General features: G+C 48.2%; 1 protein-coding gene across 1 annotated transcript in view; it reads right to left on the reverse strand.

Moving 5' to 3' along the window:
- The window catches only part of LOC125507533, a 27,065-nt gene extending 17,348 nt beyond the window's left edge, over positions 1-9,717 (reverse strand). The window contains exons 1-2 of the mRNA XM_048672086.1: positions 9,603-9,717; positions 8,634-9,337 (exon numbers count right to left, since the gene is read on the reverse strand). Coding sequence (XP_048528043.1) covers positions 8,634-9,337; positions 9,603-9,717 — 819 coding nt within the window. The remainder of the gene's footprint in view (positions 1-8,633; positions 9,338-9,602) is intronic.
- Between the last annotated feature and the right edge of the window lie 8,366 nt (positions 9,718-18,083).

The raw sequence follows: 18,083 nt of genomic DNA on the forward strand, positions 1-18,083 counted from the left end.
CCCGCGTGATCCTAAAAAAATTAGTGAAATTTGAGAAGTGAAAAGTCAAAACTCTACGTCAGGATGCCTTACCAGAGCGATGAGGAGACTGGAAGTAAAAAGAATTCCTAAACTCTCCGATATATAATTCCTAAATGACTCAAAACATTTTTTCTAGACACAACTCGGCCGCTAAAAACGATCAAGCAATGGGGCTCCTAAGGTCGGGGAAGGCTCTGATACCAACTTGTAACACCCTCGATGCGACTATAGCTCCCACGTGTTGAGGCACGACTTAGAGACATAATCGCATTGAAGGCATATGTCGCAAGTAAGGTAATCTTTACACATCCCATGTAATATAATAATAAAGGGGAGATAACATAGTTGGCTTACACTCGCCACGTCAATCAAGGTACATAAATAACATTACATCATCCAAACACTCATGGCCCGACTACGGCGCCAAAATGAAAGATAACCCAACATGCGACACGGTCCCGATCACCCCCAACTGGGCACCACTACTGATCGTCAGGAAAGGAAACATAGTAACGTTGAGAGTCCTCGTCGAACTCCCACTTGACCTCGAGCGCGTCACCTGGAGCGGAATCATCAGGCCCTGCATCTGGTGTAATAGTAATATGTGAGCCACAGGGACTCAGCAATCTCGCACCCTCGCAATCAAGACTATTTAAGCTTATAGGTAAAGCAAGGTAAATATAAGTGGAGCTGCAGCAAGCGACTAGCATATATGGTGGCTATCCTGTTCGCAAAAGAGAGCGAGAAGAGGAGGCAAAGCGCGAGCGAGAAACTAGAGAACAACCTGCGCAAGCATTACTCCAACACCGTGTCCACTTCCCGGACTCCGCCGAGAAGAGGCCATCACGGTAACACACTCAGTTGATTCATTTTAATTAAGTTAAGGGTCAAGTTATCTACAACCGGACATTAACAAATTCCCATCTGCCCATAATCGCGGGCACGGCTTTTGAAAGTTCAAAACCTTGCAGGGGAGTCCCAACTTAGCCCATGACAAGCTCTCACGGTCAACGAAGGAATAGACCTCCTCCCGAGACGTTCCGATCAGACTCGGTACCTCGGTTCTTCAAGACACTTCAACAGGTTAAAACAAGACCAGCAACACCGCCCGAATGTGCCGACAAATCCCGATAGGAGCTGCACATATCTCTTTCTCAGGGCACACTCAGATTGTCTAAACTTCCGGTAGGCCAGCCCAGAGTTGCCCCTGGTAGCCACCGGGGGCTGACGAGTTGGACCAACACTCAGAGGAGCACTAGCCCGGGGGGGTTTAAATAAGATGACCCTCGGGCTCCGGAAACCCAAGGGAAAAGGAGGCTAGGTGGAAAATGGTAAAACCAAGGTTGGGCATTGCTGGAAAAGCTTTAATCAAGGAGAACTATCAAGGGGTTCCCATTATAACCCAACCGCGTATGGAACGCAAAATCCGGAAACATAACACCGATATGACGGAAACTAGGGCGGCAAGAGTGGAACAAAACACTAGGCGAGAGGCCAAGCCTTCCACCCTTTACCAAGTATATAGATGCATTAAGATAATAAGATAATATAATGATATCCCAACAAGTAATAAATGTTCCAACAAGGAACGACCTTCAATCTTCACCTGCAACTAGCAACGCTATAAGAGGGGCTGAGCAAAGCGGTAACATAGCCAATCAACGGTTTGCTAGGACAAGGTGGGTTAGAGGTTTGACATGGCAATTTAGGAGGCTTGAAAGCAAATGGTAGGCATCGTAGCATTGGCATAGCAAAAGAGCGAGCAATCTAGCATAGCAAAGATAGTAGTGATTTCGAGGGTATGATCATCTTGCCTGCAAAGTTGTCAGAGTTGACTGGATCCTCGAAAGCAAACTCAATGGGCTCCTCGTTATCGAACTCGTCTCCCTGCTCTACCCAAACAAGACAAACAAGCAACAAGGACACAATCAACCACGTGCAAGGATCAAACAATAAGATGCAATGATGACATGCTATGCGGGATGCGATGCGGATGCATATGCAAGATGTGACAGGGAATGCATGAACCTGGCCTCAACTTGGTAATCCAAGTGTGCCACTGGAAAGATGAGATGAAATCGCTTGAAAACGATATAAAGAACGCCGGAATCGGAGTTACGGTTTGGAAATGGCAAGCGATTCAAATATGACATCGGTCTGCCATTTACAGCAAGTAGCCATCTAAATGCAATGAGATGAACATGCTACAGCACCCAAACATGGCAACAAAATACATGGCAGGGATGCATTCAATATGCTTAACAAAAGTCTAGCACTGAGCTACGGCCAATTCATCCATTAACAGGTTCAAACAAGCATGGCAAAAATGCATATGGTAAACAGATCTCAGACTTAGTGAAATTAACACTTGTCTGGAATTTCAGATCAGGTAGCACTCTTCGGAGCAACAAAACTACATGCTACAGGATCTGAACAAGGCAAAGTAAAACATGGCATGGAGCTTCTCAAAAATCTTAACAAAATTCCCTTAGTGACATTGAGCCAAAAGGGATCAGAAAACACATTAGCAAGGAGGTGAACATAGCAAAAGCACAATCAGTTTTGAGAGTTGGTGAAAACTGGCACATGCTGAAATATAACTCAAGTAGGCATGTTTACAAGCTCGATGCACTCACTACGGTGTAAGTCATGAAAAGCTAAGCATACATCTATCAAGAACACACAAAATACAAGCCAGACATGGCAAGAACAATAGCATAGCATGCACGTATCGACTACAACATCATCGGCAAAATTGCAAACAAGTTGACAATCTGCCCGGATTCACAAAGTAGCAAAAGTAGAGCTCGATTGACTCAAGCTAAGGTGCTCCAAAATTGCAAACAAAGACATGGATAGATAGAGCACTACAAGATTAATAAAACATCCTTACTGATCATCCTCAAAAGAGGCACGTATCACTCGGAAACAACATGAACATATGACAACATGAGATAAACAGCTCAAGGACTTAGTGGAAATGCTAAGTCTCTGAAATCAGCATTACCAAGTGCCTCACTTGGCAAGCTTGTGCTAGTCACCACACACATCACAAAAATACATGGGTTGCACCTCTGGAAAGATGACAAAGCCCTTAGCAAATTATATGTAGAGCATCAGGCCATATCATGCACACAATAATCATGGCAAAAATGACATAAACCTAAATGGAGTAGCAGATCTGACAAATATCTCAATAGCCCTCTTCTAACAGCATTTCGGGCATCAAGATAAACTCAAATAAAAATGATGCAATGGAATGAAATGATGTACTCTCTGAGATGAACATTTTGATATGCTATATGCCCAAAACGGAGCTACGGATGCAAAGATATAGCATGACGAACATGAGCACATGGATTAGGGACTTAGGGAAAAAAGGGGGTCAACCCTAATATTTCCAGATCTGGATCGGGGCACGCAATCCGAGGTCGGCCGGATTCTCGCCGGAGTCGCAAGGAGAGCTCGCCGGAGAGGAGATCCGGCGATGAGGTACTCGCCGGAGAAGGGATCCGGGGAGGCGCGGCCGGGCGCGGGACCCGAGGGGCGGCGAGGGGCGCGGGCCCGGGGCGGCGATGGTGGCCGCGGTCGCCGGCGAACTGCGGCAGCGGGGCGACGATGGTGGGGCGGCGGAGCTTGCGGCGGAGGCGGCGGGGCGCGGCGCCGGCTCAGGAGGATGTGGTCCGGAGGCTCCACGTGGCAGCTCCCGGTTGGCGGCGGCGGAAGCGTCCGGCCCGGACGGACGTGTCCGGCCGGCGCGGAGACGAATTTTTAGGGTTTTGGACGAGGGGGATCCGGAATTTCGGGGAGAGGCCTTTATATAGGCATAGAGGGAGCTAGGAGAGTCCAAATGAGGTGCGGTTTTCGGCCACGCGATCGTGATCGAACGATCTAGATGATGGAGCAGGTTTAGGTGGGTTTTGGGCCAAATTGGAAGGGTGTTGGGCTGCAACACACACGAGGCCTTTTCGGTTCCTCGGTTAACCGTTGGAGTATCAACCGAAGTCCAAATGATACGAAACTTGACAGGCGGTCTACCGGTAGTAAACCAAGGCCGCTTGGCAAGTCTTGGTTCAATCCGTAAATGTTTAATCCCCACACACGAAAGAAAGCTAGAAATGACCACCGGAGGAGAACGGAGCGCCGGAATGCAAAACGGACAACGGGAAAAATGCTCGAATGCATGAGATGAACACGTATGCAAATGCGATGCACATGATGACATGATATGAGATGCATGACAACGATAACAACACACGGAGACAAAGACCCGAACCCGAGAAAATAAAATAACTTAACGCCGAAAACGGCAAGAGTTGGAGTACAAATTGGGAAAGTTACATCCGGGGTGTTACACCAAAGTAACTGACCGATACATCCAACGATAGGTGCTGGGGCGGAAGCAGCACAGACACGCCCAAAAGAAACAGAAGAGAAAACACAAAAGAAAGGAATGACAGCACAGTTGGATCATCGAAAACAACGATAATCCGCAACCGTTGGGCCCTCCGAAGAAATCCACCACTCCTAGCGCATTGGACCCACACATACCAAGAAACACCTTCAAGAAGAAATGCGACGATGACGACGCTGCTGCCCGGACAGGTCCTAGGGTTTCCCTCGGTACGTGAGAGGGAGTGGGTGAGGGGGATACTCGACGCCCTTCAGGAAGGAACGATGGCGCCCACGGGCGTCGCTGCGTCGGTGCCGGCCAAGCCGACATGGATTTCTCCCGTCCACCACACATACACCACCCCGACCGATCCGTCATGTTCCACCAAACTCGTCGCCCATCCAACATGCGCCACCACGGTCTTGGAGCCACCACCGCCATCTCTCCATGGGGATCGAAGCGGGGCCAACGGTTTCAGAGGAAGCTGCCGGGAACAAGGAGCGGTAGAGTCCGCTGCCACGCGGGAGGGAACCACCTCCACCGCCATCGGTGGTCACCGACCGGACACAGCAAGAGGAGCACACCAGGCACGAAGGCCCGACCGAGCTTGAAATCGCTCGTGAAGCTCCCGTGGCCGCGCTGCAGTAGGCGTGCCACCGTCTCCACAACCCCCTGCACAAGCCGTCACGGCCGAGGGCCGAGCTAGGGCCGCCCAGACCCAGATGGGGCCCCAAATGGCCCAAATATGGGCCGGGAGGGCGCCGCCGCCAGCCCACCACCAAGTGGCCGCGCCACCGCTCCGTCACCACCTGGGGCTGTGCCGCTGCCAAAACCGCCATCGCTCGAGTAGACCCGCCGCACGCCTGCGATGGGAAGAACTATTCACCGCCGCCGGGAGCCCAAAGCCGGACCCCAGCCGCCGCCCACGCCGCCCGCAGTTCGCGTCGCCTGGCTTCAGATCCGCCGCCCAACGCTGCCTATCCGCACCCACGCACGCACCACCTGGCAGCCGTCGTGCCACACCGAGGCCCCACAGGGCCGCCGAACCGCCGCCACCACGCGCACTCGGAGCAGTTCCACCAGGCCCCGCCGTAGCCCGGCGCCTCCAGCGGCAGCCGTCCCGCGCCGCCGAGGATCCGCGAGAAAGGGGAGGGATGACCCCACCGCCGGCCAGGCTTTGCCCGGCGGCGATTCGGGGCGGCGGCGAGGGGGGAGAAGGCCGAAGGGGAGGGTTGGGGGCGGCGGCTAGGGATCCCCCCGAGGGCGCTCGCGGGAGCATCTCGTGGGAGGGGGAGGGGAAGCACCTGGACAGACACATGTTCAGTCCGCATCAAAATCAAATTGATTCTCCAAGGGGGCAATTACCAGAGAGGCACACCAACATAACCAAGGTAATGAAAGCAAGGCTGCTATAACAAGCTGAAACTTGCTGATAATGAGAACTATTACCTCAATCTTAACAGGAAGCCATATACTCCCTCCGGTCCTTTTTACTCTGCATATAAGGATTGTCTGAAGTCAAACTTCGTAAAATTTGACCATATTTATATGAAATAATATTAACATCTATAATGTTAAATTTATACAATATGAAAAGTAAAGTCATGACGCATCTAATATTGTTGATTTCACATTCTAAATGTTTGTATTTTTTTCTATAAACTTGGTCAAATTTACGAGGTTTGACTTCAGACAAATCTTATATGCAAACTAAAAAGGACCGAAGGGAGTACTACTGGTAGTCTCAGAATAATGGGGCTCAAGCCTCAAGCTACCAATGATGCTACTAAAACGATGAGTACTATTCAAAACCTTCTGTGTCTTTTTTTTTGTTTACAAAGTTTGGATCCAAAATTCTGTAGCATGGTAGATGCATGTGACCTATCTTTATGCCAAAAATCCATTTCACAAATTTTGGCGACTTTTAGACCTGTTTTTTCTGTGGCCTAGACTGCTGGTGCATTCTTTAGGCCTTGTACAATGGGAGATGCTTAGAGGGGTACTTAGAAAAATAAACCGAGATTTTCTGAAGCACCGGTGCCTATTTCTACAGGAGAGACGCTTAGTTAAGCGTCTACCCTGTACAAATAAGCATCGGTGCTTAAGAAAAGTCTGATTTATTCCCCTAAGCACCTCCCATTGTACAAGGCCTTATGTCCCCATTTTTCATGTATCTGGATTCTTGCCTACCGAATGAGAACATAATCATAATATGGGCGTACACATGGAAATAAGCACAAATGCATAATGTCCTAATTTCACCATTACCATATCAGTTCAAATATGGTCTCTAAAATTATGACTTCACTGACACATAAGTAAAACTAATTGTATAAAACATCAGTAGAATGAATGAGAGGCAAAAAAGATTGGAGCTAATGTCGATTTTTGTTTTGCTGGAATAGCACGATGAACAGAGTTCCCAAATGCAAACAAGTACAGTGTGCCATCTTTAGAAGTCACCTGATCCTAGCACCTTTACAAATGGCTAGAACATGTCTGACTCTGACCAGGTAAACATGATGATACAAGCACATATAGAATCTGGCAACTTACAAAGCATACAGAGACACACATGCTAGAATGCATCAACATCGAATTGATTCTCCAAAGGGGCAATTATCAGAGGCATACCAACACAACCAAGAGATAAGCAAAAAATAGACCGTTAATGCAGAGACACTCATGCTGCAATGCATCAAAATAAAATTGATTATCCAAGGGGCAATTATCGAGGGGCACAAAGACAACCAAGGTAATGAAAGCAAAGCTGTAACAAGCTGAAATGTTGCTGATCCTGGTTGTCTCAGGATAATGGAGCTCAAGTTAACAACCATGCTACTAAAACGATGAAATACTGGCATGGAAATAAGCATGAATGCGTAATATAATATCCTAATTTAACCATTACAACATCAGTAAAAATATGATCACTCAACTTATACACGGCTACTGGCAAAAAAAATTATACACGGCTAGTTTCCCTATCTGATTTCATTGACACATAAGTAAAACCAATTGTATAAAACATCCATAGAATGAATGAGAGACAGAAAAAAATAGAGCTAATGTGGATTTTTCTTTGCCCGAATAGCATGACGATTCGAAAACATGAAAAGAGTTCCCAAGTGCAAACCAGTACTGTAGGAAATCTTTTAGAAGTCAGCTGATCCTAACACATTTAGAAATGTGTAGACCATATGTCTAACCAGGTAAACATGATGATACAGGCAAGATATAGAATCTGGCAACCTACTAAGTAAAAATAGATTGTCAATGCAGAGACACACTCATGCTGCAATGCATCAAAATCAAATTGATTCTCCAAGGGGCAATTATCAGAGGGGCACCAAATACAAGCAAGGTAAAGAAAGCAGAGCTGTAACAAGCCGAATGTTGCTGATCATGAGAAGTATCTATCACCTCAATCTTAACAGGGAGTACATACTACTGGTAGTCTCGGAATAATGGAGCTCAAGCAAACAAAAGATGCTACTTAGGACGATGGAATACTGCTAGCTAGTAGTCTGAACTCTGAATAAAACCAACATCTGCTTGCGCTCTTACGGGTAGTCGGTGAAATCGAAGACCTGCTCAGGGAGGAATGGATTGATAGCGTTCGACGCCATCATCATGGAGTAGAGTAGCAGCTCCATGAGCGTGCCAGTGCGCTTCTTCTTGCTAGGGAGGCGGTAGCGCTGTCCGGTCGTGAGGAAGCCCGGCAGGTAGTGGTGGGGCTTGACACCGTCGATGTTGCCGGCCCAGGCGACGACGCGGAGGTGCAGCCCGACCATGAGGTGGGCGACGCGGCGGCCTCCTCCGGGGACGGGGACGGGGACGTCCTGCGTCTCCAGCTTGCGCATCTCCTCCTTGATCAGGTGGTGCGATTCGTTGAGGATGTCGAGGCCATGGAGCTTGTCGAGCGGCGGACGCGCCCGGTTCAGCAGCCGACCCGTCTCCTCGTGGCAGATCATCACCAGCTCGTACAGGGTCATCTGCAGGCACGCATACCGATTATTACTTACGCTAGTTCGTAACCGCACCCGCTGGATCGAGCGAGTCGATCCACCCGGCTGGCGGCGGGGGAGGGACGTTCACGGCAGCCGCCGCGGGTGCGTCGAGCCGTCAACCGAGCCGAAACAAATATATCGATCGATCGTCCCCCAACCGTTGGACCTTGCATGGTGCAGTGCAGGTGGCCCGAGAGCTCGAAACGTACCTCTGGGATGAACACCTCCCGGTTGCCGAAGCGGTAGAGCTCGCCAGCTTTCTCCTCCTCGCCGCCGGTGACGACGACGCGGTCCTTGTCCTCCGGGCCGCCTGTGACGACGACGTGGTCCTTGTCCTCCTGACCGCCGGTGATGACGACGCGGTCCTTGTCCTCCTCGCCGCCCGTGACGACCACCCGGTCCTTCTCCTCCTCGCCGCCGGTGAGGACCACGGCGTCGGCGTCCATGTCGTCGCTGCCGGCGGGGACGACGAAGATCACACCGCCCGCGTCCTTGTCGTCGTTGCCTTCGGGTACGATGTGGCCGTCGTCGTCGGAGCCCTTGGCGGCGCGCACGACGAACGACGCGCGGAACGGGAGCCCGCGGCCGCCTCCGTTGGTGGCCTGCAGGGTGCCTCCAGTGGCGGCCTTGAGCGCCAGCGCGACGGCCTCGGCCCTGCGGCCAGCCAGGCAGACGACAAGGAGCGAGGAGGCCGCCTTGGTCGCGGCGGTCGGGAGGCCGTGCGCGAGCGCTCCGACGGCGGCGCGGGGGGCGGAGAGGAGGTGGGCCGTGCTTGTTCTCGGCCTCTGCGGTTGGTGAAGAGAAGAAAAGAGAAGAGAAGAGCGGAAGGGAAATGGATGGATGCAAGGGCGGAAGGGTGCGGGGGGTTTTATGGACGGAGCGGGGGGTGGGATGGCGGGCCCCGGCGTCCAGCCTCCGCAACCGCATCGAGAGGGCTGGGTTTTGCTCCTGCGCTGCTTCTGGAATGGGGCGTCGTATCTTATGAATCGGCATCTTCGTGCACCCCTGTATCCTCTCGTTCCGAGTCATCCGATTTAAATCCTATGTGTTTGCTCAGTCGTAGGAATTTTTGCACTAAGCCGCCGGCCTCCGGTCCTGGACGGCCGTAAGTTAATTGTGCAGATTTGTAAGGGCACCCCTCCAGAGACCAGACGTGCAAAACCCACGTTCCCGATCACCATGGCGGTGGCCTGCGGCTAGAGACGAAGAACTCTCGTATGCTCTAAACTTGCAGAAGACTGGATCCTGGCTGCACGCGTACACGCACAGGTTAATACAACATCCCAAATCCATCTCTTCTGCCCCTTGCCTTGCGGTGCCCTGTTCCTGCTGAAAGCAGATCACTTCGCTTCAGGTCTTCAGGAGCATTATATTAGGAAAAACAATGCTCTGCATTGATCCACTACTTATTATTGGGAAAAACAATGAACCAAATCACTTTTCAAAACTTAATTCCCGTTAACTTGATGCAAACATAGGTTTCTGTGGTGGATATGTTGTGATTGAACTTAATGGGATGTACATCGATTTAACGCATATTTACGTTCGAGATTATGCTAGTTTGGTAGTGAAACAGAGTTGTACAAAATGTATCCTGAATGAAACAGAGTTGGGAATCGCTGGTCTAGATTTTACCTGCACATATATCTACATTGTCGAGGGTCTGTAATATTGTACACTTATTGTCATTTGAATATTAGTGGCCAGGTCTGTCAGTTAGCGTTGAGCTAAATCCATATTGGGATGTATTTCTCTCAAATTGTGTGTCGGTTTCCTGGTTAGTTCTAAAGGCTTATCATGTATCTGTTGGTGCAGGTGCAGCAATGGGATCTACAAATATGTGGCAGATTCACATGAACGAGGAAGGCTTTAACACACCCATAAAGAAAGCAAGTGTTCCTCTCTGTGTAAGTCAATTGATATCACCGAACACAGGCGTATTCATTTTACTTATTTGTACATGTAAGTGCATATTGATTCATTGTTTATGTTGCAGTGCTCGTCCTTTATACCTGAATGTGAAGATGATTTGAAGCCTAAAGTGGGGATGACGTTTGAAGGATTGAAGGCCGTGGAGGAGTTCTACAAATCTTATGCACATCAATCTGGTTTTGGAGTTCGTATTGGGCAACAGAAGAAGTTAGAAAATGAGGTAGTTCGCACTAAACGATACATGTATAATAGACAAGGATTCAAGTTTGAAGATGGTAACAAAATTGACGATCCATCAAAGAAGAGGCGTAAGAACACGGACACAAGGTGTGGTTGTGATGCACACATCTTTGTGAAGTTATGTGCTAATGATACCTACAAGCTAGAATCATGGGTCGAGCACCACAGTCATGGTCTTGTGTCACCTGATAAGCGTCATTTGATCAGATCAAATCGGTGAGTTAGCGAGAGGGCAAAGAACACATTGTACACATGCAGCAAAGCAAGCATAGGCACCTGCCAGGCATACAGGCTCCTACACGTCAGCTAGGGTGGATTTGCGAATGCTGGATGCATGAAAAGGGACTTGCAAAACTACTACCGTGACCTCAGATTAAAAATTAGGAATGCAGATGCTCAAATGTTTGTGGCCCAGCTAGCTAGAAAGCAGGAAGTTAATTCAGCATTTTTCTATGATTTTGTTGTCAATGCTGAAGGAAAGTTGATGTATGTGTTCTGGGCAGATGCCACAAGCAGGAAGAACTACAAACATTTCGGTAGTGTGGTGTCCTTTGATTCTACATATACTACTAATCAGTATGACATGATCTTTGCACCATTTACGGGAGTTAATCATCATTTACAAAGTGTGTTCTTTGGTGCTGCGTTCTTACTAAATGAGAAGACCGAGTCATATGTCTGGTTGTTTGAGACCTTCCTGAAGGCAATGGGAGGTGTAGCGCCGACACTCATCATAACCGATGAAGCTACTAGCATCAAGAATGGAATTGATGAAGTTTTTCCAACCTCAGTATACAGGTTGTGCATGTGGCATATAATGGAAAAACTTCCCGAGAAGCTTGGACTTGTGATTAGAGAAGAATCTGAATTTTGGAAGAGGATGAATGCATGTGTATGGGGTTCAGAAACCGTGACCGAGTTTGAGTTAGAGTGGAATTCTATAATTTCAGAGTATGGGTTGGAGGATAATGAGTGGTTGACTAAAAGGTTTAGCCTCAGAGAGTCATGGATACCAGCCTATTTTATGGACATATCGCTGGCAGGCATTCTTCGAACTACCTCAAGGTCTGAAAGTGCAAATTCATTCTTTAACCGATTCATTCATCGCAGACTCACTTTTGTTGAGTTCTGGCTTAGGTTTGAAACTGCTTTAGAATGTCAACGTCAAGAGGAGTTGATTGCCGACAATTCAAGCATCCATAGGACCCCCCAACTAGTGACACCGTGGGCAATGGAGAAACAAGGTAGTCAAGTATTCACATATGAAGTGTTTGGGAAATTTCAGGAACAAGTTATTTCAGCAAGAGATCATTGTTGTGTTCAAGGAATTGCACAAGATGAGGGAATAAAAATAGTGACCTTCAAAACGGGTGCCAGTAGGGTAAGGGAGGTCCGTTGTGACACGACAACCATGATAGCTAACTGTTCATGCAGGTTATTTGAGTCACATGGAATCCCATGCCGCCATATTATCCAAGTGATGCGAATTGAAAATCAAAAGAAGCTTCCAACCTTCTATATTATGGAAAGATGGAAGAAACGGTGTAAAAGGTATGAAAGTTATAAAAATCAATGCTCTTTTTTTTAAAATCATATGATTGACATAGAAAAAATTGTAGTGAGAGCGTTTACGATGAGCAAGGGAACCTTCTAGAAGAAAATCCCACCGATTCCTTGGATGCAGCTGCGAGGAAGAAGATTTCAACAGTACGTAACAAGTTGGAAGATCTAATTCAAAGAGCTAAGCAATCAGATGAAGGCATGGACTTTTTAGTATCAAGTGTTCTGAGCATTGAGGAGCCTCTGAACCAAATGGTTCCCAATGCAGTCAAGCACACTAGGCAAGAGGAATATGAGGCGTTTATTGGTTGCAACATTCCTACTCAAGTTGACATACACCCGCCAAATGATGGCCATTCGGTAGGGAGATGTAAAAGAATAAAAAGAGGAAAGGAAATGAATGGGGAAAAACAAAAGAAGAAGAAAAAGAAGCCAAGGCCAAGGTCGCACGCTTGTGCAAGACGTGCAACCAAATAGTGTTTCATGACAGTCGCAATTGTCCTAGCAAAAAAGGCCATGGAAAAGAAGCCATGAATGTGCAACAAATGCTTCCAGATGGTGCATCATGATAGCTACAAGTCTTCGACAAATAGATGATGTTTAATCCCATTTATTCAGTTTATTGAATGTTTGAATTTATGTAATGGATTCCGACTTGTGCTTTGTCCAACTGTTTATCTTATTTGTATCAGATTTGATTTATGCTTAATTAAGTGTGAGTGGTGAGCAGATGCATGAGTTTCGATTCATGTATCAAGGTTTGGAAGCTTGTTCTTCTTTATGAGTAGTTGAAGAAAAAGTTGAATGCATAAGATGTTCGACAGAGCAGCCGTATACTATTATATCCATCAATTCTTTGGCTGCTAGTTGTAGCTAGCATGTATCAGGTGTTTCTGTCTGAATTTTAATTCAAAACAACTTAGAAGCACTTGTTTATGAGCTTTATCCATCAATGGATGTCACCCAGGAGAACTAGATGTACAGGAATCATAGGTAGCTGATGATCTGATGTATCTGTGTTGTTAGCTACTTAGTACCGGAAGTACTGGTCATACTGTAATAATTGTTCAGTGTTAAATGAAACTTGTAAACCAAACTGCAGCATGAATCATGTACGAGCAGCTTAGATTACAAACTTGTTTCTGAATTTCTTTGCAAGAACAAGCAACAACATGCTCCGGCGCATGCTCCCTGTCATATTCAATAAGTACAAGAGAAAGTTTAGTTACAAGTTGTCGGGGTCACAAGAACATGCTCTTGTTCCCAATTGAACCCACTGGAACTGGTCCAAACCACCAACGCATGCTCTTGCTACTTCTCCCTAGAGCATGCCTTGTACTCACTCTGTTTCTTAATTTTACATGCACTTCTTTCTGAAGTTTCAAGCTCGATTGGAACCAACCGCAACTCATATGATATTCTTATTGAAATCACAATAGCAAGTCGTCTGATAAGAACTAGCTACATGGTCGCAACAGTGGTCGGGTCGTAATAGTCTTGGGTTGTGGTCGAAGGAGCTCCAGCACGGTTTTGCCTGAAGAACTTGGGGGAAGAGTCTGACAGCGCAGCAGCTGGACAGAATAAGTTGACTGTGGAGGCACACGTCCAGCTCGGATTCATAGCGAGAAGACACATGCGGGAGGGCTCCATACATCGTAGTCGGGCGAGACCTCGGTGCGCCCGTCGGGGAGAACTCCACGAAGGCGATGGCCTCCCACTTGGATCTCTCCCCAAGAGATGGGCCGTCGCTGGGATGTGGTGGCCGGCTCCCGGCGTGTCTCCATCACAGCGTCCACATGGTGCCGGCAATCACTGGTTTCATGCCAGGATATAGTCGCTGGACTGTGGTGGTCGTGGCCGCCGCGGCCGTCGCCGCCGGTGGGATGCAGGCTGCAGCGTCAGTGGGGATTTGGGCGAAAAAACGATTGAGTGGTGTGAACAGGGAGAGCTGCCCTCACTGGGGTCCTTTTTGGAAAATTTACATGGCAAACTTGGCTGGAGGCGGGCGTGTTTGTGCAAAAAGACAGCCGACGAACAGCACGCACAAGATTTTGATCCAACGACTGACGATGAGTGGATACAAGGATTGACGAAGAGGCTGGATTCACAGGATACGACGCCGCTGGAATGCTCCGACTGGTCTGCTTTGTATTGAATTTCGAATCGAAAATCCTCCCCGATCCCATTTCATTTGGTCAAGCTGCCTTCTCTCTCTCCATCGATCATCAAAAATCTGTTGGCGAGAAGATGACGTAGGCCATGGACGGCGTGGTTCGGTTTGGTTTGGTTGGTGCCTGCGTAGAGCTCTAGGCATCCTATGTTGGTCCGGTCAGCACTATCAGATACAGAGAGAGGGAGAGGTGGAGCAAAATAGAAGCAGTGCGCTTGGTCGCCAAGAAAAGCAAGCTAGCAGACGTCACGCGCCAGCGCCGGGCGGGGCAGCTGCATACACCGTGCTCCGCGCTGACGTTGCATCTGATCGCGCTTCGGGACGCACGTTTAATTTGGTTGCAATTACGCATCTACATATGAACTTCCATCTTAATTGTTTTTGCATTCTGTTGCGGTTATTATCCATGGAAGAATCTTCCCGGTGAAGTGATTCCTGCATGCACTCCGCACATGGATGATGATGGACCGAGCGGGGTAGAAGTGCGTGCACGCGCCGGCCTTGCTCCATATCAGGTCCAGATCGATCGATGCTGGTCTCCCTCTCGAACCACTCGACCGCTCGAAACTCCTTCACCATCGTCCGTCCGTCCACGCCGATCGACAGAAGAACCAAATAGAAGCTGGTCCGCCGCGCAAATTCTATTATTGGTTGCTAGCCATGTGAAGAACTTACATTTGGGAGGCACTCAAATTTTTCAAACGGTCCGAATCATGGCCCTATCAGTCTGACCCAAGAACTGCGTCTTGTAGGGTAATGACGCCGAGAAGCATCCGTTAGTAGTGAATTTCCAAGTTATGGTGCCGGACGTGTCAACATCAAGGTGGACATGGGAGACCCTCTCCCAAAGGATGACAAACTCGGAGAGGTGTTGGATGGTGATGTCCTAAAGAATGTTCACCTGGAAAGTCCAGAAGTTGTCGTGCGTAGCCATTTGAACTTAGCAATTCTTCTTCTTCAACAAGTCAAAGATATTAGGATCCAAGTCTTTGGGCCTAATCATATCGAGCCGAGGAGACTCCCAAATCTTGGCACGCAGGCCATCCTCAACCCGGACCTTGGTTGCCATGACAAAGATATCTCGGTCATTGTCATCACAAGGGATTCCCAAGAAAACACATGGCTTGTCTGGGTGAAGCCACTCGGCCCACAACCATGGGAGGCAAAGGGCAATCGCAAACTTGTCGAGTTTTAGGATTCCAAGGCCTCATGCAGCTTGGACTTGCACACTTGCTCCCATTTTATCTCGCATTTCTCACATGTGGCCTTATCACTACCTGCACAAAAAAAAGCACATATAAGGATATCGATCTTCTTATTGACCTCGATTGGTAAATCTAACACTATCATGTAGTAGATAGCAATTGTCATCAGGACAGACTTGACTAAGACCGCACGACCCGCTGAGGCAATATGCCTCCCCACCCAAGGAGAGAGCTGGCCCGCCACCTTGTCCTTGAGGGGCTGGTAGTTAATTCTCTTCAACGTCAGACAAAGGCAACCCAAGGTATTTCATCATAGAGGAAGGCTTGGCCGGAAAGGATTGGAGGATGTCGAGGAGATCAACATTTTTTTAAACCAATTTAAATTCAGACTTTTTCTGTGATTAGTACACACCATCTAAATCCCTATGCTCAAATTTGAGCACTTTTTTAATTGGTTTTCCATTTCTTGAGGCATTAAATGACTTTCCGACAACAACAAACGGGAGGACGACCCTCTTCGGTAAGAAATGTTGGGTAAACGAGCTTCGAAAGGGATGAAAATTTTCATTCTATCTTCATCGGACACATGTAGGGTTTGGTAAAAATTTGTGATCGTTATAGCAAAAACTTGATGCACAATGTGTAAAACAAGACTTATATGTGGACCTAATTTACGTGTGGCGGGCGTTTACTAGTGTCCGCCATAGCTAATTTGTAGATATTTTATTTTTTTGTGCGGATTACAAATATTTATCCGTGGCAAGCAAGCGATCGGCCGCCACTGTTGCCTTCTAAACCAGTGGCGGGCGAATAATCATAACCGCCATTGCTAGCATTCATCACGCAGGCTCAATGGGAAGAGTTTATGTGTGGCGGGTGTGAATATATGCCCACCACTGTTGTGTTGATTCCACGGCGGACACGACTTGCTACCCGCCACTGCTTCCTCTCTAAAATAGTCGTGGCGGGTACCTGGTTTAGCCCGCTACTTATTTGAGGCCACCTAGAAGCCTTTTGCAAGTAGTGGTCATGACGACATTGTTATCATGAAGCTCTCCAACCTCAGCCTGAAGGTCCAGATCTACGAAAGGAAGTCCTCCACGTTATGCCGCTACCTATGCCAGAAGTCCATTTGTGAAGGGCTATATGCCTGGCCCAAGCCATATGAAATTCTGAATTTAAGTATTAGTTGTCTGAAGTCTAAATTATGTATTTTGTTGTGAAAATTGTCCATATTTTGATCAGGGAACAACATTCCGATGTTGTGCATGATGTGATGCCTCTCTTGTCTTAAAACTCGTCTCAATAACCAATAATGTAGGCACTCTTGATGTATTAATTGTGTGCATGTTTCGTGTTTATGTGATGTGTGTTAAGATGTGCCTTGCTTCGGTAGTGTGGTGCATAGTGGTGGTAAGTTCACCAGTTTTGATAGGGGTGAACAACAACATATATGGTCTGTATCTGTTTACCCTTAAACCACACATATAAGCGTCCAAACAACACACATAAAACTCCTCAACGGTGCGATATGGGCAACCAAACTAGTTGTAGAACATGGCCCAGAGTTTGTATCCATTCAACCAGACCCAGCTGAGCGACATAAGAAAATGGCACAAAAACGATCCAGACAATCCAAATAAGCTCTAAGAGTATCGTACAACCGGACTTGGCAAATATGACCTTCTATACATCTACGGACGCGACCGGCCATGCCCGCGGACACTGACCAGGCACTCCTAAATCGACGCTTCCACACATGTGTATCTCATATTCGGAACCCTATATCCATACAAATTCATGCAACTTACTAAGTAGATCACCAAATGATCAAAATTGACAAGAAAACAGACATATAAACTAGTACCAAACAGGCATAATTCACATAAACATCATCAAAAGATCACCAAACGGGCATAAGTCACACAGTTCAACGATCCGGCACATTGTAACTACATAGTCCCTACGTCCCTTGATCCGGCACATAGTCCCTACATAGTCCGGAGCCGTCGGGCCTTCTTCGTCTCCGCCTCAGTAAGTGAACGATGGCACACCCACTCGAGGAGATGGTCCTCATCGTTGGGCACTGGCATCACGCGGCGGCGGCGGCGGGCGAACTGCGCAGCTATGTCAGACCGTCCTCAACTCCCTTGCCCTCTGCTTCTCGTGGCGAGTGGCACGTGCCTCCGACTCTAGAGTCTGCATCCGCGGCATCGGTGGAGCGGGCACTAGAACCCACCGCTACCCGCACGGAGTAGCGGTTGGAGCTGGATGAGGCCGTCAGGCGGGAGGAGCAGATAAGACAGGACTCGCAGATCCGTGCGCGGGGCTGGAAGGGCTGGCGCTGGCGTCGGCGCTGCGGCGACCCGGAGTCGCCGCCCATATTGACCCGCGAGCGCTCAAGCACGATACGGAGCGCCAGCTCCTCCTCGTCTACGGAGTTGCCGTCGGAGTGGCTGCTGATGCTGGACATGCTTGCCGGCGCTAGGGATCGAACGGATTGGGGAAATGGAAGCGTCAAGGAGTGTAGTGGAGTGTGCTAGGGTTTCTTC

Source organism: Triticum urartu, chromosome 5 (assembly GCF_003073215.2).
Source record: "Triticum urartu cultivar G1812 chromosome 5, Tu2.1, whole genome shotgun sequence".
NCBI lineage: Eukaryota > Viridiplantae > Streptophyta > Magnoliopsida > Poales > Poaceae > Triticum > Triticum urartu.